The 22,509-nt window shown below is 46.8% G+C and overlaps 1 protein-coding gene across 1 annotated transcript in view; it reads right to left on the bottom strand.

Moving 5' to 3' along the window:
- LOC136624653 (uncharacterized) overlaps positions 1–22,509 on the bottom strand; it is a 43,848-nt gene that overhangs the window by 16,427 nt on the left and 4,912 nt on the right. The window contains exons 2-4 of the mRNA XM_066598610.1: positions 10,265–10,325; positions 4,752–4,881; positions 3,133–3,216 (exon numbers count right to left, since the gene is read on the bottom strand). Coding sequence (XP_066454707.1) covers positions 3,133–3,216; positions 4,752–4,881; positions 10,265–10,317 — 267 coding nt within the window. The 5' untranslated portion in view covers positions 10,318–10,325. The remainder of the gene's footprint in view (positions 1–3,132; positions 3,217–4,751; positions 4,882–10,264; positions 10,326–22,509) is intronic.

A 22,509-nucleotide genomic window follows, 5' to 3' on the forward strand; every position in this document is an offset into this window, starting at 1 on the left:
TCATCTTAATCAAACAGCAGGGGGTTATCTCCATTTATTTGTAATCACCAATCCAGCATTGGCTTGAATTAAATGAATGAGATGTCAGCCTACATTACAGGCATCACTTGATATTACTTATCAGTTTCCTCTACATTCAGAGACCTGACAGGGCATCTACTCAGGATTTTTAAGGAACTGTTTACACAAAACTGTCAGAGTTGTAAAATGTGAGAGAAATGATATAAGAATTTAATGGTATCTGACCTACAGTAAAATCTAAACGTCTGCATTTCAACACATTCTAGAACAGCAAACAACTACAACTCAGGTTTGGTTTGTTACAAAGTGGTTTTTATGATTTGCAAACTAAAATCTAAACTGTAGTGAATGTGTAAAAATGAAGATCACATTACTTCTTACAGTCATGTGCCATACACACATCAGGGGCAGATTGCAAATTTAACGTGGCCCTAGGAAAAAATCTGAGTAGCCTCATCCTGTAGGTGGGTCCAACTGGTAGTAAGCAGGGCCAAGACAAGTAGAGGAGGTCATAAACTGTTAGCCATAGCCCCCTTACCTTAACAGCCCCCCACCCCTGCACAGTAATAGTGCCCCCTTACAGCCTCACACAAAATAATAAAACCCCCTACACAGTAATATTGCCCTTTAAGCGTCACCTACACAGTAATACTGCACTATTAGTGTCCGTGCACAGTATTACTTTCCATTTTGAGCTCCTTACACAGTCTTAAAGTCCCTTTTTAGCCAGCATTAGTGCCCCCCTTTGGAATCCACTCACACAGCATTAATCTATCCTATTGAGCCACCACTAAACAATAATAGCAGCTCCTTAATGTCTCCTACATACCGTGTTTCCCCGAAAATAAGGCACCCCTCGAAATTTGCAGAAGTCCCAAATATAAGGCACCCCCCCGATAGTAAGGCATAGTAAAGTGTGCAGGCAAGTCAAGAGGCCTGTACCCTGCTGCCATCCCCGTTGTCTCCTACCTCCAGATGTATAGGTAGATCTGCAGACAGTCTGCTGTTATCCTGTCCCTGCTGTGCTGTACGAGTGTGCTGTTGTGAGCTCCCCTTGCTGGTTGGAAAAGTCCATACCGTACGTTCTGTTCCTGCTGTACATGTCTGCTGTGATGAGCTCCCCCTGGTGGCCGGAAGCTGCAATACCATCCCTGCTTACAAGTGGTACAGGAACTTCTGTCTGCAGACAGGTACGTTACTTTACAGCCCTTATTTTTTTATGGCTCTGTGTGTGAGTCAGGCAATCTGTGTGTGATTCTTAAGGCTGGGTTCTCACAGAACGTATTTCCAGCGGAAATCTTGCAGTTTGGCCACAGCGATAAACGGCGAGATTTCCGCCGGGAAAGTACTGCATCAAAACCCACGGCACTCAGCCGCTTGTTTTGAAGCGACCTGGCTGCACGCTTTTCCATTTCTGTGGCCGGTGAATCCGCTCCACAACACCGGCTTCTCCCAGCTTTGCCGTGACAGATTTGCTGTCCCATGTGGACGAGATTTCTGAGAAATTTCGTCCACAAAGCCGGCCAATTGAGGGATTAGCGGCCACAGATGGATTTGCCGCGGCGAAATAAGACACCCCCTGAAAATAAGACATAGCGCATATTTGGGAGCAAAAATTAATATAAGACGTGTCTTATTTTCGGGGAAACAGGGTAGTAATGATGTCCTCTAACCAGGGGTGTAGCTAAAGGCTCATGGGCCTGGGTGCAAAAGTTTATCTTGGGGGGCCCCCCATCTTCTCTTAATTCCTAAACGCAGAGGCATAACTTGAAGGTCCTGGGCCCCAATGCAAAACCTGTAACAGGGCCCTAAACTATAATGCTTTATTCATAGTACTGGGCTCCCTATATGCAGAAGTGAGGCCTTATGGGCCCCCTATAGTTACGCCAGTGCCTCTAACGGTCATGCCACACAGTATTAGTGGCTTTTTAGTGACGCCCCCTCATGGTATTAATGCTCCTTTTGGTAGTGGTGAAAGAGGCTACCCTAAAGGGTTAAATTGTTAGCATGACAATAGACTATGAATTGTGCTAAAATATGCACTAAAACAATCGTGTGTGCCAAATTATAGGACAGGAGAACTGAGCATGCTCAAAGGAAGCTGCTTGATTGGCTAAGGGTTCACCCCTGTTGATGCGGCTTCTTTCTTTGGTCCCTCCAATGTAACTGTGGTATAGAAGCTTTCCCACCCACCAGCAATATATCCTTTCTAGAATTTCTGTTCCTATTAACAACAGACCATGTATTATATAGGTATATAAATGTGATGCAGCTTCTCTGTCCTGCGCTCAACTGTAAAATGGCCACTGGTTACACTATACCTATGTTATATATGGCTAGGTCATGTGATGCAAGCATCCAATGAAACTGTCTGTATGCAAGCTAGAGGACACATTTGGTGACATCAGTAAGGTGCCCTGGCTGCTGATTGGCTGCATGCTGACCTTTACAGCAGGCATTACGGGTAAATTCTATTTCCCTGCGATTTTCGGCAAAAATCGGTTTGGACTAACCCGTTTCAATTTTGCAAAATTTTATCGCCTGGTTGATCAGGATGAGCAACACTACTACTCAGCACCATCTTCATCTAGCTCTGAAGTGTTGTCAGCTCTCATCTGAGCCGTACTATATGCTTCTATCCTCAGTCATCCTTTTCTGATGCTCTCCTGCTTTCAGTCTTCTCCACTCCTAACATTTCCTCTCTTCTTCCTACTACCGCTGTGTCCAGGCTCCACCCCTTCCTGTCCTGTCTCCTCCCTCCTCCTTTTTCTCTCTCCCAGTGCTGAGCTGCCAACAGTCTCCCGGCTCCACAGTGATATTCAAATGTATCTAGGTTTTGCTCATACAGATTCAATTGGAAGTGGTGTCTGCTCAGGTCACTGCACCAAGTGGTCCGGCCTCCTAATACTGCAGGCCCCATAGGAGCCGCTATGTCTGCTATGCCAACCTCATGATTAGAATAGTCTACTAGGATTTCTCCGAATAGATCTGATTTCTATTGCAGGTAGAAATACATCTCGTCACAATATTTGTGTACATTCATACTTCAAAAGAAATTTGTTTTTTAACTTAGCACGTCGAATAATTATTTATATAATTTTTTTTACTTACGTTGGTTTCATATTCTTGGAAATCACTTATCTTATAGGATTCTGGCTGTTTTGCATATTTCTGCATTAGTTCTCGCAGACTTATCTAAGAATGGATAAATGCCACATAAAGGATATAAGATGCCAGAAGATGTAACTTTGTATACTGCTTTAAATAAAAAAAAAGAAATCATAAATAAATTGTTTAATTTAGACTATTTGTATTGTTGTGTAAATAACAAAAGTCTAAGGCCTCATGTTCACTTGAAAAATACAATCCGCGCAGAATCTGCTGCGGATTTCCGCGGCGGATTTCGCGCGGATTTGCTTTAAATGGTATTTTTTTTGCATGCAGATATCCGCACACATTGCTATCAATGTGATAGCAATGTTGCCGATCCGCGCGGAATCCACGGCAGAATGGAGCATGCCGCGTTTTTTCTCCCGCGCGTGAAAAACGCAATTCTTTTAAAATGCCATCTGCGGGTTCAAAAATCAATTAAATGGAACGCGGATGGCCAATGATTCCCTATGGGCGGAATCCGCAATTCCATTTAGCTAGTGGACATGAGGCCTTAACTGTTTGCTGCAACTAATGTGGGCACGCATGCAGCTGGACGTCAAGGTTTCGTCAAATCAGATGAGGCTCAATTTGATCAATTGTTGGTTATAGATGAAAATGCAATTTGTTTAGGAGGGTTCAAGATTCAAATAGCAGTCTACATTGGTGGTGGACAGGGCCAAATAATAAGGAGGCACATTCCTTGTGGACCTCCACTAATATCTTCCCAGATGATCATTTTGTGATTCTATTCAGGCAAGAAGAAGTGGCTATGCATGAAGCTGAAAGAAGTCACTGACTTAACTCCCATAAATTTCATGTTGAAGCACATCAGCTATGACATAAAAGTAGGTTCAGGCTAACGTCATGACGTCAGCCTGGCCAATGTGACCGTGGTGTTGGCACATGTTCCCTGTTATTCGGCGGCAATGTGTTAACGTCTTTGAGGTTGTAGGCCCTGACCAGTCAGCAGAGAGGTTGTTTTCCCAGCCAGCTAATCAGCCATTACCGTGGTATATAATTTCCAGCCTCTCCTTTCAGACGGTATCAGTTATTCCTCTGAATGGTGGAGTTGTGGTCCGGTCCATGGTGTCCATACTTATTTTCCTGATGAAACATATGCTTCCTTCTTGTTATTTTCATTGTTATTGACAATGGCATCTCCTTTTACATCTGGAGCCATTTTAGATAGCCCCCAGGTTCCGAACGTGGGGCCACCCTTGCCAGGATGATGGCCTGCTTTTAGGCAGAGATTTCCTGTGTTAGTTAGACAGGTTGAAATTTCGCTTTCCTTATTGTTTTGTTTGATTATTGCCAGTGTTGTTCTCCAAGTTTTAACATAATGTGTATATCCATCCTTTTGGACAACCATAAAACTACTAACAACCACTTGACAGTGAGTATGTGAGTGCTTCTGATTCTCTGGATCAGGTCTTAGAGGTGGGATACAGATCCCCAAATAACCTTAACTTGACCCTGGTGGTAGACAGCTATTCAAGTCTTACTTCAGAATGATCTCATGCAACATTATGAGAAAAGCAACAATTACCCTCAAAAGTCATGTGGTTTTCCTTCATTACCTCTGGATCGTAGACTAGAGGACTATAGCAGCGTAATGGTTCAGGCTCTGTGACTTTTTTCCCATGAGCACTTTTCTTGAACTTTTTTTTCTTTTTGCTATCTGTTCCTGATTTTTTTAGTTCTGGTCCACTGTAAAAATAACATAGAAGATTACAATTTAGCAAGAAAACGATGTGTGTTTGTCTCATTTCTAGGTCGCCTGTTCAGGTCTGTTTTGTCTGTTTGATCCTGTACCTGTACTTATTTATTTTGAATGTTTTTGTCTTATGCTTTAGCCTGTGTGCATCTGTCCAGTCTGTGCCTTGTTCCTGTTTTTGTGGTAGTTAGTCCTGTTCTGTGCTTTATGTACACTGTTCCTGTTTCCTGCCAGGGATAGTCAGTCTAAAGTTCCAACGTTAGTCCGTTCTTATCAGGACACCTACCCTGCTTATAGGCAGGAGTCTTTCCATCTTCCTGCTTTGCTATGGTCAAGATACCCATCTGAGTTTTCCCTCCTTCGGTACCTCTGACCACTGGGGTCGGCTGCCAGCTATACCAGGTCCGGTCCAAAAGCCAGGATTGGTTGGTTAGCACAGTGGGTCCACACCCAGAGCCCTAACATGTGGTTCCCATTGTGAAGCATGGTAGTGGTGTGGGGGTGTTTCGCTGGTGACACTGTTGGTCATTTATTCAAAACTGAAGGCACACTTAACCAACATTGCTATAGCAGCATTTTGCAGCAACATGGTTTGCATTTAGTGGAGCCATTATTTGTTTCTCAACAGGACAATGATCCCAAGCACACCTCCAGGCTATGTAAGGGCTAACCCCCTGCTCGGTGCAGGATTCACTAAATCATCCCAGGCAGATATTTGACCAGCCTTTGTTTGAACACTTCCATTGAAGGAGAACTCACCACCTGCAGTGGTAACCTGTTCCACTCATTGCTCACCCTCACTGTCAGAAAGTTTTTTCTAATATCTAATTTGTGCCTCCTCCCTTTCAGTTTCATACCATTGCTTCTAGTCTTTCCTTGTTCAAATAAGAATAGGGCTGATCCCTCTGCAGTGTGATAGCCCTTCAGATATTTGTAGTCAGCCATTAAGTCTCCTCTCAGCCTTCTTTTCCGCAAGCTAAGCGTTCCCAGATCCTCTAACCGTTCCTCATAGGACATGATTTGTAGACCGCTCACCATCTTGGTAACTCTTCCCTGAACTTGCTCCAGTTTGTCTATGTCTTTTTTAAAGGTGTCACCAGACTGCTATTCATTTATTACAACAAACCTGTATTGCGCTCTTATATACACGATGATCTGCTCAGCATTTGTTGTACAGCTATTTTTGAAAAATAAAGTTATAGTACTATATTAGGCCTCATGCCCACGGCCGGGTCAGATTTTGACTGTGAAATCTCGCAGCGGAATCCAACCCTGTGCCCCGGCGGTGAGCCCTGCGTACCTGGTGCTCCGGCCTCTCTGCTGCACATGTGCCGGCCAGCGCTCCGGCGTGCATGTGCAGTAGGCACTGGGCTATGACCCGTATTCCCGCGATACTTCTGCAGTGCTCAATGTGGAAGTGCCGCGGGACGGACAGCTTCTAGGCGGAAATCCGCACACAATAGAGCATGCTGCGATTTTCCTCCCGCGAGTGGAAAATTACTGTTACTTTCCGCTCGTGGGCAGGAAAAAGCAATTTTTCATAGCATGCTATGCGCACTATTTCCTGCAGGATCAGGAGGCGGACGCCCGCTACGGATCCTGCAGTGCAAATATGGCAATGGGCATTCGGCCTTAACGTCTGTCCAGGAACATGTAGTATTGCAGAGTTAATTAATTAAAAAACAAACAAACTGTGATACTATCCTTAAGCTATGTTCACACAGAGTGGACTTTCTGTGGTGGATTGTCTCTGCAACATAGGGCTGAGAATTTTTGAAATCTCATCCACATTGTCTGTACTGTAAAATGCTGTAGATTTTCCTCATTCGCTTCTGCTGTGGAAAATCCACAGCATTTCCCTTAAAGGGATTGTTCACTTTGTACCAGCTTTATCTAATAGAAGAGTCTAAGCATTAGCCGATTACATTCCAGTGTACAGATGTAATTTGTAGGGGAACCCTGACAACATGAGTTCAGTTCTCCTACTGCACTACCATTAAGTATTAATCAGATTCGATTGAAATGAATGGGCTGTTTATGAAATGCATGGAAGTGCCAGGTCCTCCATAGAGATAGTGAGGCTCTTTGCAGCCAATCTCTGCTATGGTTGATAGAGGGGGTCCTAAATATTAAGATCCTTTTCTAATCCAGGATGTTTTTGTAAACCAGATGACCTCGTAATGTTTTATTTGCTCTTTTTTCATATTTACCACTTGATTTTATCAATGAAATTGAGTAGGGGGATTAGTTAGTCCATAAGCAAGTTGGCAGTACATTTGAAAGAATATTAGAGAAGATGAAGTCCTGCAACCAGAAGGTTGGATATGGTTAAAACTATAATAAAACGGACATTTATTAAGCAACTTTAAAATTTTCACACCGAGGAAGGATTAACTTTCCTCATGCGTTTTAGGTATGATCCTTAGCCACAGCTATAACTGAGGATCTTATCTGAGACGCCTAAGAAAGTTTATTCTGCTATGACTAAGCAGGATCTTATCTGAAACACCTGAGCAAACGTTATCCCGTATTATAAGGCTTTGTTTCATGAAAATCCATTTGGTACCTTCAAGGTGATAATGATATTTATATTCAAGGGCAGCCCAAAATCCATATCATGACATGAGTTACCTGGGATGCAAAGCCACTTTCGTTCATCAATTATTGCACTGTTTCATATTACACATGTATCGTCACTAATGTTCACCTATGAGGAGCGCATGAGATCACGTGTTCATGGGCGCTCACAATTTTAAGTGCACTATAGCCTGGGCTCCATGATGATAACACCGTGTGACTACATGTGCCATACTGTCATCATGAAGTCTGGGCTGCAAAATACCACAATGATAGGAATTTTTAGAGGTGAAGAAATCACAGGTATGTGAAAAAGCACATATCCATCTATCCATACCGCCCAATCTTCCAACAATGAAAATAGAGACAAGCCCAGTGGTGCACGTTTGCATTAAGCTATGGCCTTTGTGTACCCTGATGCCCATTAGTGACCCCTTCACAATGCTGATGCCTCTGATACCTCCCATATGTAGCACCATCCTGGACTTTTCACGCAACTTTTGGCCAGGCTGCAGCAGGAGAGGATACAGATAATATAAGATAAGGTAAGATAATACAAGGAAAGATAAGATGCGGTAATATAATGTAAGATAAGGCAAAGTACGGTAAAATAAGGTAAGGTAAACTAAAGTATGCTAAAGAAGGAAAAGTTAAAGTACAATAAGGTAAGGCAAGGGCCAAGTATCTCAAGATTCTCGTTTGCCGGTGCTCATTCGCGCTCGTGCAGCCTGTTTAAACTGCACGATTTTCAACGAGAATTCTCCCTAGTTGTTCAGTTTGACTGGTTTGAACAACCTTCTGAAGGATACAGAACAAGCAGAATACAGGACATGCTCAAATAGATAAAGTATTCCGGTTACACTCCAAATTGTGCCGAAATAAGAATAGCACACGGTTTAAATGTTACATTTCTCTTCCCATCTGGCCCTCCAGGGTGACTCCTTAGGGTGTCTACCCACTAGTGATATTTTTTCTTGCAATGTGAGAGCGATGATTATGAAACCGATGATTTTCAATGGTTTCATACTCATTTGCGTTCTTTTTTCTTAAGTCTCGCAGCACAGAGAAAAAAAATCCGCAATATCGGGGACCGCAGGGATGAAGGAATCCTCTACCACAGCTGTCACAGCTGTGGCAGAAGTCTGTGATGCTATCCCATTGCTTTCAATGGGGTCGGCACTGCTGTGGCCCCATTGAAAGCAGTGGATTGCAGGCAACCCTTGCAGCAATGATTTTCGGGGAAGGGCTTGAACAATAAGCCATTCCCTGAAAATCAGCCATAGCTGTAAAAAGTAGTTTTAAATAATTATACTCACCTAGAAGACCCATCCGGCTTTACTCTCCGGCCCCGTCAGTCTTCTTCTGTGTTCTGGAGGCTGGGGAGTGAAAAATCCCCGCCCCCAGAAAGCGCTGGTCTCATTGGCTGAGCGCTCAGCCAATCACAGGCAGCGCTCAGCCACTGAATAACAACTGAGCGCTGCCTGTGATTGGTCACAGCACCCAGCCAATCACAGGCAGTGCTCAGCCATTCATCAAACGTTCGGCCCTTTAGGGTACTTTTAGACGAGCCCATTTATCGTTTGAATGACGTCAGAGTTAGCTCATTCGCTTGTGCAGCCTATTTAGACAGGCAGATACATGCTCATGGTCAAGCTCTAAAAGTAGTCTTTATCGCATTGGCATGTACATGCGAGTGCAACGCGATTTAAAAAAAAAATTTTTTTTTCTTTCTCACCCATCGTCAACAATGGATGAGAATTCTGCGGACTCACATAAAAAGAATTGTAGCATGTTCTATCACACAGCATCACTACAGGAGAAAACAATGGGGTCTTTCAATGGGAGTTTTGTGCATCACGCACTGCATGAAACTCACTCACCTTAACATGAAAATCAGGCTGCTTTCACATGGGCTACAAAATCGTTCCATTTTGTAGCAATGCGACAGCGTTATAAAACTAATGTATGAGAAGCCCATGCTTTAAATGAGTTCTTCCACACGAGCGATATTCTGTAGCCTGTGACATTGCTAGAATACAAAATCGTGGCATGCTCTATACAGCCCTAAAATAAGCCCTAGCTGCATCAACCCCCCCCAAACAAATACATCACCTAAGAGGCACTGTCCAGCGCATGTCTTCTCTGCAGCTCCGGCACATAACTTCAATCTTCAGGCAAGGCTACCCTGCCTTCAACAAGCGCTGCCTCAGATTGGCTGAGCCACGGTGCTCGAGAACCAACTGGAGCCAGTGCTTGATGAACCAATCACAGCCATTCATTGAATTAACAGAACGGCGATGCAATATCGCTGCGTTTTTCTCATGGCGATATCCCTGTCACTAGGGATGAGCGAGTATACTCGCTAAGGCACACTACTCGCTCGAGTAATGTGCCCTAGCCGAGTATCTCCCTGCTCGTCCCTAAAGATTCGGGAGCCGCCGCAGCTGACAGGTGAGTTGTGGCGGGGAGCAGCGGAGAGCGGGCGGGAGAGAGGGAGAGAGAGATCTCCCCTCCGTTCCTCCCCGCTCTCCCCCGCATCTCCCCGCCGGCCCCCGAATCTTCAGGGACGAGCAGGGAGATACTCGTCTAAAGCACATTACTCGAACGAGTAGTGCTTTAGCGAGTATACTCGCTCATCCCTACCTGTCACCCATGTGAAAGAGGCCTTAGTCTTCCTACACAGCTCACTTTTTCTCTTTTGCAAAGGCAATGATTGAACCATCAATCGCCCATTATAGTGCACCGCTATTGAAAGGGATGATCCATTTAGAGTCAATGTTGCATACAATTTTTCAATACCTTTTAGACAGGGCACTACCTGTGAAGGTCTTCACTTTCTTTCCAGGAGGCATTTTACAACCTAAAACATGAAAACTTCAGTTAATGAAAATTTTATCTACAGGGTTGTAATAATGAAAAATAACATAGAATTTATACAAGGATGCAACATGTCAAATAAGCATATGTTCCCTGACCAAAACCATGATTAGATCCCTACTAGAGATGAGCGAACGTACTCGTCCGAGCTTGATATTCGCGCGAATATTAGGGTGTTCGGGATGCTCGTTACTCGTAACGAGCACCACGCGGTGTTCCGGTTACTTTCAGTTTCCTCTCTGAGACGTTAGCGCGCTTTTCTGGCCAATTGAAAGACAGGGAAGGCATTACAACTTCCCCCTGTGACGTTCAAGCCCTATACCACCCCCCTGCTGTGAGTGGCTGGGGCGATCAGATGTCACCCGAGTATAAAAATCGGCCCCTCCCGCGGCTCGCCACACATGCCTTGTGACTTAGCTGAGGGAAAGTGCTGCTGCTGGTGCTGCTGTAGGGAGAGCGTTAGGAGTCAGTGTAGGCTTCAAGAACCCCAACGGCCCTTCTCAGGGCCACATCTACTAGTGTGCAGTACTGTGTTAGCACAGTATTTTTTTTTTTTTTTGTCCAAAATTGGATCTGCAGAGCATTGCGCCCTGCAATAGGGACAGAAGTGGGGGTTAGGCAGGGAGAGTGTTAGGAGTTAGTGTAGGCTTCAAGAACCCCAACGGCCCTTCTCAGGGCCACATCTACTAGTGTGCAGTACTGTGTTAGCACAGTATTTTTTTTTTTGTCCAAAATTGGATCTGCAGAGCATTGCGCCCAGCAATAGGGACAGAAGTGGGGGTTAGGCAGGGAGAGTGTTAGGAGTTAGTGTAGGCTTCAAGAACCCCAACGGTCCTTTCTAGGGCCACTTCTATCTGTGTGCAGTACTGTCCAGGCTGCTGTTAGCAGTGTTGCATATTTTTTTTTTTTCTCAAAACCGGCTGTGCAGAGCATTGCACCCGGCATTAATACTACAGGGATAGAATTGTGTAGGCAGGGCCAGAAGACATTTATTATTCATTGAATACACGCAGTGGGGTCTTCCCTTTGCTAAAAAGGAAAAAAATTATATTTGGCCTGCCTGTGTCAGTCCTAAGGTCTGCGTGTACGTGTGTGCTGCGTGTACAACGTACAAAAATCTGACGCAACCAGCTACGCTTTACTGCAGCCTAGCGCCATTGTGTATCCTGACTGGCAAATACCTGCTCTGCTAGAGTTAATAACTCTGCTACACTATACTTGTGTGACACTTTTTGAGGGCCACACCACAGATATTAAACTTCTTGTTCATTGAATATACGCAGTGGGGTCTTCCCTAAGCTAAAAAGGAAAAGAAATTATATTTGGCCTGCCTGTGTCAGTCCTAAGGTCTGCGTGTACGTGTGTGCTGCGTGTACAACGTACAAAAATCTGACGCAACCAGCTACGCTTTACTGCAGCCTAGCGCCATTGTGTATCCTGACTGGCAAATACCTGCTCTGCTAGAGTTAATAACTCTGCTACACTATACTTGTGTGACACTTTTTGAGGGCCACACCACAGATATTAAACTTCTTGTTCATTGAATACACGCAGTGGGGTCTTCCGTTTGCAAAAAAGCGAAAACATGATATTTGGCCTGCAGGCTTGCGCCAATTTATTTCCTGCCTGGGAAATCAAATCACTGGTAATACAGCATGCTGAGGGGTAGGGGTAAGCCTAGAGGACGTGGACGTGGATGTGGCCGAGGACGCGGAGGGCCAAGTGAGGGTGTGGGCACAGGCCGAGCTCCTGATCCAGGTGTGTCGCAGCCGACTGCTGCGCGATTAGGAGAGAGGCACGTTTCTGGCGTCCCCACATTCATCGCCCAATTAATGGGTCCACGCGGGAGACCTTTATTAGAAAATGAGCAGTGTGAGCAGGTCCTGTCCTGGATGGCAGAAAGTGCTTAGAGCAAGCTATCATCCACCCACAGTTCTGCGCCGTCCAGTGCTGCAAATCCGAATCCTCTGTCTGCTGCTCCTCCTTCCTCCCAGCCTCCTCACTCCACTACAATGACACCTGCTCAGGAGCGGGAACACTCCCAGGAACTGTTCTCGGGCCCCTGCTTAGATTGGGCAGCAGCGGTTCCTCTCCCACCAGAGGAGTTTATCGTCACTGATGCCCAACCATTCGAAAGTTCCCGGGGTCCGGGGGAAGAGGCTGGGGACTTACGCCAACTGTCTCAAGAAGTTTCTGTGGGTGAGGAGGACGATGACGATGAGACACAGTTGTCTTACAGTGAGGTTGTAGTAAGGGCAGTAAGTCCGAGGGAGGAGCGCACAGAGGATTCGGAGGAAGAGCAGCAGGACGATGAGGTGACTGACCCCACCTGGTGTGCAACGCCTACTCAGGACAGGTCTTCAGAGGGGGAGGCAAGGGCATCAGCAGGGCAGGTTGCAAGAGGCAGTGCGGTGGCCAGGGGTAGAGGCAGGGCCAGACCGAATAATCCACCAAGCGTTTCCCAAAGCACACCCTCGCGCCATGCCACCCTGCAGAGGCCGAGGTGCTCTAAGGTCTGGCAGTTTTTCACAGAGACGCCTGACGACCGACGAACAGTGGTGTGCAACCTTTGTCGCGCCAAGATCAGCCGGGGAGCCACCACCAACAGCCTCACCACCACCAGCATGCGCAGACATATGATGGCCAAGCACCTCACAAGGTGGGACGAAGGCCGTTCACCGCCTCCGGTTTGCACCGCTGCCTCTCCCCCTGTGCCCCAACCTGCCACTGAGATACAACCTCCCTCTCAGGACACAGACACAACCGTCTCATGGCCTGCACCCACACCCTCACCTCCGCTGTCCTCGGCCCCATCCACCAATGTCTCGCACCGCACAGTCCAGCCGTCGCTAGCGCAACTGTTGGAGCGCAAGCGCAAGTACGCCGCCACGCACCCGCACGCTCAATCGTTAACCGTCCACATAGCCAAATTTATCAGCCTTGAGATGCTGCCGTATAGGGTTGTGGAAACGGAGTCCTTCAAAGCTATGATGGCGGCGGCGGCCCCGCGCTACTCAGTTCCCAGTCGCCATTACTTTTCCCGATGTGCCGTCCCAGCCCTGCACGACCACGTCTCCCGCAACATTGTACGCGCCCTCACCAATGCGGTTAGTGGCAAGGTCCACTTAACTACGGACACGTGGACAAGCACAGGCGGGCAGGGCCACTACATCTCCCTGACGGCACATTGGGTGAATTTAGTGGAGGCTGGGACAGAGTCAGAGCCCGGGACCGCTCACGTCCTACCCACCCCCAGAATTGCGGGCCCCAGCTCGGTGGTGGTATCTGCGGCGGTGTATGCCTCGTCCACTAAACCACCCTCCTCCTCCTCCTCCTCCTCAACCTCTGTCTCGCAATCTAGATGTGTCAGCAGCAGCAGGACGTCGCCAGCAGTCGGTGTCGCGCGGCGTGGCAGCACAGCGGTGGGCAAGCGTCAGCAGGCCGTGCTGAAACTACTCAGCTTAGGAGATAGGAGGCACACGGCCCACGAACTGCTGCAGGGTCTGACAGAGCAGACCGACCGTTGGCTTGCGCCGCTGAGCCTCCAACCGGGCATGGTCGTGTGTGACAACGGCCATAACCTGGTGGCGGCTCTGCAGCTCGGCAGCCTCACGCACGTGCCATGCCTGGCCCACGTCTTTAATTTGGTGGTTCAGCGCTTTCTGAAAAGCTACCCACGCTTGTCAGACCTGCTCGTAAAGGTGCGCCGGCTCTGCGCACATTTCCGCAAGTCCCACACGGACGCTGCCACCCTGCGCACCCTGCAACATCGCTTTAATCTGCCAGTGCACCGACTGCTGTGCGACGTGCCCACACGGTGGAACTCTACGCTCCACATGTTGGCTAGGCTCTATGAGCAGCGTAGAGCTATAGTGGAATACCAACTCCAACATGGGCGGCGCAGTGGGAGTCAGCCTCCTCAATTCTTTTCAGAAGAGTGGGCCTGGTTGGCAGACATCTGTCAGGTCCTTCGAAACTTTGATCAGTCTACCCAGGTGGTGAGCGGCGCCATTCCTCTGCTATGCATCTTGAGAAGTTCCCTGCAAACCATAAAGGCAGCCGCTTTGCGCTCGGAAACAGAGCTGGGGGAAGACAGTATGTCGCTGGATAGTCAGAGCACCCTCCTGTCTATATCTCAGCGCATTCAGGAGGAGGAGGAGGAGGATGAGGAGGATGAGGAGGAGGGGGAAGAGACAGCTTGGCCCACTGCTGACGGTACCCATGCTGGTTGCCTGTCATCATTTCAGCGTGTATGGCCTGAGGAGGAGGAGGAGGAGGAGGAGGAGGAGGAGGATCCTGAAAGTGATCTTCCTAGTGCGGACAGCCATGTGTTGCATACAGGTACCCTGGCACACATGGCTGACTTCATGTTAGGATGCCTTTCTCGTGACCCTCGCATTCAACGCATTCTGGCCACTACGGATTACTGGGTGTACACACTGCTCGACCCACGCTATAAGGAGAACCTTCCCAGTCTCATTCCCGAAGAGGAAAGGGGTTCGAGAGTGTTGCTATACCACAGGACCCTGGCGGACAAGCTGATGGTAAAATTCCCATCCGACAGCGCTAGTGGCAGAAGGCGCAGTTCCGAGGGCCATGTAGCAGGGGAGGTGCGTAGATCGAGCAGCATGTACAGCCCAGACAGTGCAACAGTCTTTAAGGGCCTGGCCAGCTTTATGGCTCCCCAGCAAGACTGTGTCACCGCTCCCCAGTCAAGGCTGAGTCGGCGGGAGCACTGTAAAAGGATGGTGAGGGAGTACGTAGCCGATCGCACGACCATCCTCGGTGACGCCTCTGCCCCCTACAACTACTGGGTGTCGAAGCTGGACACGTGGCCTGAACTAGCGCTGTATGCCCTGGAGGTGCTTGCTTGTCCTGCGGCTAGCGTCTTGTCGGAGAGGGTGTTTAGTGCGGCTGGGGGAATCATCACAGATAAGCGTACCCGCCTGTCAACCGACAGTGCCGACAGGCTTACACTCATCAAGATGAACAAAGCCTGGATTTCGCCAGACTTCTCTTCTCCACCAGCGGACAGCAGCGATACGTAAGCAATACGTAGGCTGCACCCGCGGATGGAAGCTACGTTCTCTCTCACCATCCAAAACGGGGACATTTCTGCTTCATCAATCTGTGTCTAATATTCCTCCTCCTCCTCCTGCTCCTCCTCCTGAAACCTCACGTAATCACGCTGAACGGGCAATTTTTCTTAGGGCCACAAGGCTCACTCATAATTTTTCTAAACAATTTTTAGATGTTTCAATGCTCTGAAAAGCGTTGGAACTTTAACTTGAACCAATTTTTCGTTAAACTGGGCTGCCTCCAGGCCTAGTTACCACTTAAGCCACATTACATTAACCAAAGCGATTAATGGGTTTCACCTGCCCTCTTGGTTGGCCATGGCCAATTTTTTTCAGGTACATTAGTACTGTTGATACAGCAATTTTTGTGGGCCCTCGCCTACAGTGTAATCAAATAAATTTTTAGCCCACCTGCATTAAGCACGACATTACTACCTCAGCTGTGTTGGGCAATGCAATGGGATATTTCTATGTACCGCCGGTGGCTTCCTGGCACCCACCCCTGCTGTGGGTCCACAGGGAATTATAAATGCATCTGTTTCCACTTGTAAAGAACCCCAGTCAGACTGGGGCATGCAGTGTGGGCCGAAGCCCACCTGCATTAAGCACGACATTACTACCTCAGCTGTGTTGGGCAATGCAATGGGATATTTCTATGTACCGCCGGTGGGTTCCAGGGAGCCACCCATGCTGTAGGTGCACACGGAGTTTTTACTACATCTGTCCACTTGTAAAGAACCCCAGTCAGACTGGGGCATGCAGTGTGGGCCGAAGCCCACCTGCATTAAGCACGACATTACTACCTCAGCTGTGTTGGGCAATGCAATGGGATATTTCTATGTACCGCCGGTGGGTTCCAGGGAGCCACCCATGCTGTAGGTGCACACGGAGTTTTTACTACATCTGTCCACTTGTAAAGAACCCCAGTCAGACTGGGGCATGCAGTGTGGGCCGAAGCCCACCTGCATTAAGCACGACATTACTACCTCAGCTGTGTTGGGCAATGCAATGGGATATTTCTATGTACCGCCGGTGGGTTCCAGGGAGCCACCCATGCTGTAGGTGCACACGGAGTTTTTACTACATCTGTCCACTTGTAAAGAACCCCAGTCAGACTGGGGCATGCAGTGTGGGCCGAAGCCCACCTGCATTAAGCACGACATTACTACCTCAGCTGTGTTGGGCAATGCAATGGGATATTTCTATGTACCGCCGGAGGGTTCCAGGGAGCCACCCATGCTGTAGGTGCACACAGAGTTTTTACTACATCTGTCCACTTGTAAAGAACCCCAGTCAGACTGGGGCATGCATTGTGGGCCGAAGCCCACCTGCATTAAGCACGACATTACTACCTCAGCTGTGTTGGGCAATGCAATGGGATATTTCTATGTACCGCCGGTGGCTTCCTGGCACCCACCCCTGCTGTGGGTCCACAGGGAATTATAAATGCATCTGTTTCCACTTGTAAAGAACCCCAGTCTGACTGGGGCATGCAGTGTGGGCCGAAGCTCACCTGCATTAAGCACGACATTAATACCTCAGCTGTGTTGGGCACTGCAATGGGATATTTTTATGTACCGCCGGTGGGTTCCAGGAAGCCACCCATGCTGTCGGTCGACAGGGACTTCACAATAGGGAGTTGTACCTGCCTGTGTCTATGAATTAAAAAGCCCGGTCTGACTGGGGCATGCAGAGACACCTTGACAGAATGAATAGTGTGTGACACATAGGTTCCCCATTGCTATGCCCACGTGTGCAGCTCCTGATGGCGGTGGCACAGGATTCTATTTCTCATTGCTTCTGTACAGCATTGTGGGCTATCGCCCCGCCACTTTTAAAGAGGGTCGCTGCCTAGCCGTGCCAACCTCTGCAGTGTGTGCCTGCGGTTCCTCCTCATGGCAGACGCACTTCTAAATAGACATGAGGGTGGTGAGGCATTAGGGCAGCTGAAGGCTGCGCAGGGGCACTTTGGTGTGCGCTGTGGGGGGGAGGGGGGGCGGTTGGGCAGCATGTAACCCAGGAGAAGTGGCAGTGGAGTGTCATGCAGGCAGTGATTGTGCTTTGTTGGAGGTAGTGTGGTGCTTAGCTAAGGTATGCCATGCTAATGAGGGCTTTTCAGAAGTAAAAGTTTTTGGGAGGGGGGGGCCCCACTCTTGCCGCTATTGTGGCTTAATAGTGGGATCTGTGAACTTGAGATGCAGCCCAACATGTAGCCCCTTGCCTGCCCTATCCGTTGCTGTGTCGTTCCCATCACTTTCTTGAATTGCCCAGATTTTCACACAAGGAAACCTTAGCGAGCATCGGCGAAATACAAAAATACTCGGGTCGCCCATTGACTTCAATGGGGTTCGTTACTCGAAACGAACCCTCGAGCATCGCGAAAAGTTCGTCCCGAATAACGAGCACCCGAGCATTTTGGTGCTCGCTCATCTCTAATCCCTACAGAAGGAAGAATAGAAAGTACCTGAGACAAGACATTATCCGTGAAATCCCGTAGACCTTCCGATGCTGCTACATTAGAACCCCATATGTCCAGTTTACGGCATGTCACCAGGCCAGAAGACCCAGTCATGTCATGTTATAGCAACACAGCGAGTCCATTGCTAATATATCATTTTGGGCAAGGGGCTCAAAATTGTCTAAAAAAATCAAGTCGGACCACCATTTTAATGATCAGGCAATTTTTGGGGGGGTTTCTTCATTGTGTTCCAAGAACTATAATATTTTTATCGCTTTTTGTCAATATAGCTGTACAAGGGCTTTTTTTGTGCATGCGTTGAATTCTTAAACCCTTAGTGATTAAGCCTGTTTGTGCCTTAATGACCAGGCCAAATTTTGGAAATCTGACATTTGTCACTTTAATATAGAATAACTCCATAAAGGTTTTGCATTTCCAAGTAATTCTGCCATTCTTTTTGTATTTCATTTAGGTGGTAAAAATAGTCCAATAGAATTTGTGTATATTTATTAAAAGCTCCAAAATTGGAAAAAATATTGAAAAAAATGTAATTGTTTCACATTTTCAACAGCAATATCTCAAATATGTGCAAACATACTGTACAAATTTTTGACAAGATATATATTTCCATCTGTTTACTTTATTCAGGAAGCACATTTCAGAAACTTTAGTGTTTTTTAACTATTTAGGAGATTTACAAATTTAACATTATTAAAATTTTGAGAAGTATTTTGTTTTCCTGCACCAAGCCAAGATTGCAAAGGCTCATAGATAACAAAATGATAGAGACTCCCACAAATGACCCCATTTTAAAAAAGACACCCCTTAAATACACGCCTTAATATATTTACTGAGGGGTGTCATGAATATTTTGATCCCACAGTTTTTTTCAGGAGTTAATGCAGTTTAGAAGAGAAAAATCTAAATTTCATACTAAATGTCATTTTAAGGCCAGGATTTTTTCTGTAGTGCACATGAAAATGAGGATTTGCACCCCAAAATTGCTACCCCTGTCTGTCCTGTGTTCAGAAACATACCCGTTATGGTCCTAATAGTATGTCCATATGCACAACGGAGCCAAAACCGAAAGGAGCAGCCTGTGGCTTTCAGAACAGAAATTATGCTTGAAGGTGACTTAAGCCCCATTGTACACTTGTAGAGCTTTTGAGCAGCTAAAACGATAGAGAACCCCCCAAAATAACCCCATTTTGAAAACTAGACTGCTTAATGAATTCATCTAGGGGTGTACTGTATATTTTGACCCCACATTTTTTGAATGACTCTGAGCAAAGCAGAAGGAAAAAAAATACATTTTTCATTTTTTTGGCATTTGTGTCATTTTAAAAAGGTTTTTTTGTACAGTGTACATAGGAATGAAAATTTACACCCCAAAATAGATACCCCTATTTGTTCTGTGCTCAGAAACAAATCTGTTGCGGCACTAATCTGTTTACTGGACACATGGCTAGGCCTATAATTGAGAAAAACCCTTTGGCTTGCAGAGCACAACTGAATAAATTCCAGGCCCCATCGCTTACTTGTAGAGCCATCAAGCTGCCAAAACAAAAGAACGCCCACCACAAGTTACCCCATTTTGAAACCTAGACCCCTTAGCCCATTTATCTAGGTGTGTACTGGACATTCTGGCCGCACAGTTTTTTGCTTAAGTAATTTATAAAGTATGTGAAAAATAAATTCAATTCAATTTTTTTCATAAATGTCACTTTCATGATGCACACCCAAATGTTATAGCACTAGTTCTTCTGTGATCAGCAATACCCGCATTGTGGCCCCAATCTACTTATAGGACACATGGCTAGGCCTATAATGGAGGGAACACCCATTGACTTTCAGGGCACAACTGAATAAATTGCGGGCCCCATTGCACACTTAAAGTAATGGGGCCTGGAATTTAAAAGTAATAATGCAAACTGTGTGGTATGTCTGAAAGCAGGGATAATTACAGAGGCCCAGTTGGGATGGGCACATGGGCCAATAAAACTGGGTATCCCTCCTCCCATGTTTGCTGCAAACCCAACAGTTTTTGTGTTTTTTTTTTTGGGGGGGGGGGGTATTTTTGACCTCAGCGGCAGGGATGGGGTGTAAAAAGTGGGGCTCTGTGAGGTTTCGTAAACTTGCTGCACTGCGGTGGTCTCACACAGAAGGCGCTCAACAAGCTGCTCCTAGAACTGCAGGAAGGCGAGCGTTCCCGGGGCTTCTTGTAAATTACATATTACAGGTAGCAATCTGAATAATGCCGGGCTCACACGGCCATATGGGGAATCCGCTTGCGGAGGCCCTTCAGCATGTAGGGTCTTAAGGTACCTTTACACAGGGCAATTATCGCTAAAACAGCGAATTTGGGCAAAAATTGTTCCCAGTACCCATGGCCTCCGGCAGCTCATTGAGCAAGAAACCACTCACCTGGTTACTTGGTTTTTAGCAGAACTAAAAACTAAGCAACTGAGGGGCCATGTAAAAGCCCAATGTTTTACAACTCCGGTTTACTATGAATGGAGGAAGGCAGCCGGAAAGATCCCAGGGCGCTCCATCTCCATTCACAGAAAGACTATTGCTCCTGTGTAAAAGGAGTGACAGTCGTCCCATATAAAGGTACCCGGAGACTACTAATGCACAACGTGCAGGTCTTTGTTTGTCCTGGCCGGAAGGTTGCTTTAAAGGGGTTGTCTAAGAAGGACAAGTAGCTTTCCGAATGGCAAGGGAGGCATCTGAGACCTACACATTTTCTCTGCAGGAATACATCATCCATTGAAATCAATGCGTGACAATGTACTCCATTGTTACTCCAAGGGCTAATCTTTGCAGTGGCTCTCTGCTCTGACAAATAGGGCATTTCTCATCAGAATAGTATGGCTGTTGTGAATTATTTATCTGCACTGGATGAGTAAGTCACATTGGAGATACTGCTACCCATCTCGCACATACACAACATCTGTCATGTGAGTAGAGGGGCATAAAGCAATGTATATTGTGTATGATGATAGGATATCTGTATTTATTCTAGAGGTGATCAGCATAGTCCTGGCAATAGATTTATTCTGGTGTCTAATCTGATTTTTTTCCCCCCTTTAGACAGAAGAGTAAAGTAAAGGAGTATGGTGGAGAAAGAAACTAAAAGTGTGAAAAAGCTGGTTTAGATTAAGGAAATGTGATGCATTTAAAGCGCAGCTCCACCTCTAACCACATCTCATAGTTTAGGATGCTTTCAGATGAGCTGAATATTTCCGCAAGACGAACTGAAAAATGCGGAAAATTCTGCACCAAAATCCTCATTTTTCAGTGCGTCTTGCAGAAAATTCTGCTCATCTGAAAGCACCATTACAGTTACATAAAAAATGGAATAACTTTGTTTTACTAATGTACTGATTTGTGTTATTTGATCGCTCATCTTTTCATTAATCTTTTGTATTCTTAAGTGGTGAGTTGAGGGGGTGGAAATGTAAGGCTAGGTTCACACAGGGTGGATTTGCAGCGGTTTTGCCGCAGCAGATCCGCCCGCGGCAAAACCGCCCGCGGCCGCTAATCTCGGGATTAGCCAGCCATGTGGACGAGGTTTCTCAGAAACCTCGTCCACACGGGACGGCTAATCTGCAGCGGTAAATCTGGCTGAAACCGCGGCTGCGGTGGCCGCAGCCGCGGTTATAAAAGAAGCAGCATGTCTGTTTACTTTCATTTTTTTGTTTATTTATGTCACGGCCGCGCTCCTCTATGGGAGAGCCGGCCGCAACGGAAAAGCATGCAGCTGGGCCGCTTCAAAGCCGCCGCGGCTTAAACCGCGGCGGTTCTCCCGGCGGAAATCTCGCGGTTTTTGCTGCGGCCAAACCGCGAGATTTCCGACGGGAATCCGCCCTGTGTGAACCCTGCCTATGGGTGTGAAGCTAGAGGGCGCTGGAGAGTGACATAAAGCAGAGTTGAAAAGGTCCCTGACCACACTCTTCACTAGACAACTCCAGCAAGGAGAGCTGTTCATGCCCTGCAGGTGAACCAAGTCCAGTTGGACACAGACAGGTGATCTGTCCCGAGGACTGGCATCCAGAATTGCTATATGTGTCCTGCAGGGGGAAGGTGAAACAAAGACAAGCTGGAGACAGATGGGTGGTCTGCCTAAAGAAGACTGGCATCCAGAAAGGACTAGATTGAGCTCAGTGACAGCCAGAGTGTTGAGGAAGGACCTCAGTTTGTGACATTGACCCTTAGTGGTTAGTTAGAGTTCAAGAAGTGAGATGGTGCCCTAAATGTGGGCTAGGCTGTTTGTTGTTTTTATAGTTAAATTTGAAAGCTGAATAAAGCCATTTCTGTGGGTTTGCCATTAGCATCTAAGTGGGGGGGAGGGGTTGGCACTCGGCACCACAGAACACCTCTGTAGAGTTCAGGAAGTGGCTACCTTGGATGCCAAATAACCCCCAAGTATCACAATTCATATATAGCTACTTTAAAAAAATTCTGTTATTTGCCGTTGGAAACAGATGCCTGTTCCCGATGTTATGTTAGACACGTGATCTGACAAATGATATCTAGACGAGAATATTCTATTCCTTATTCATTGGAATTACAGTTTCTGCAGAGTTATTCCCAATCATGTTTGATGTATTTCAGGTGCAGCAGCTCAA

This window comes from Eleutherodactylus coqui, chromosome 4 (assembly GCF_035609145.1).
Source record: "Eleutherodactylus coqui strain aEleCoq1 chromosome 4, aEleCoq1.hap1, whole genome shotgun sequence".
NCBI lineage: Eukaryota > Metazoa > Chordata > Amphibia > Anura > Eleutherodactylidae > Eleutherodactylus > Eleutherodactylus coqui.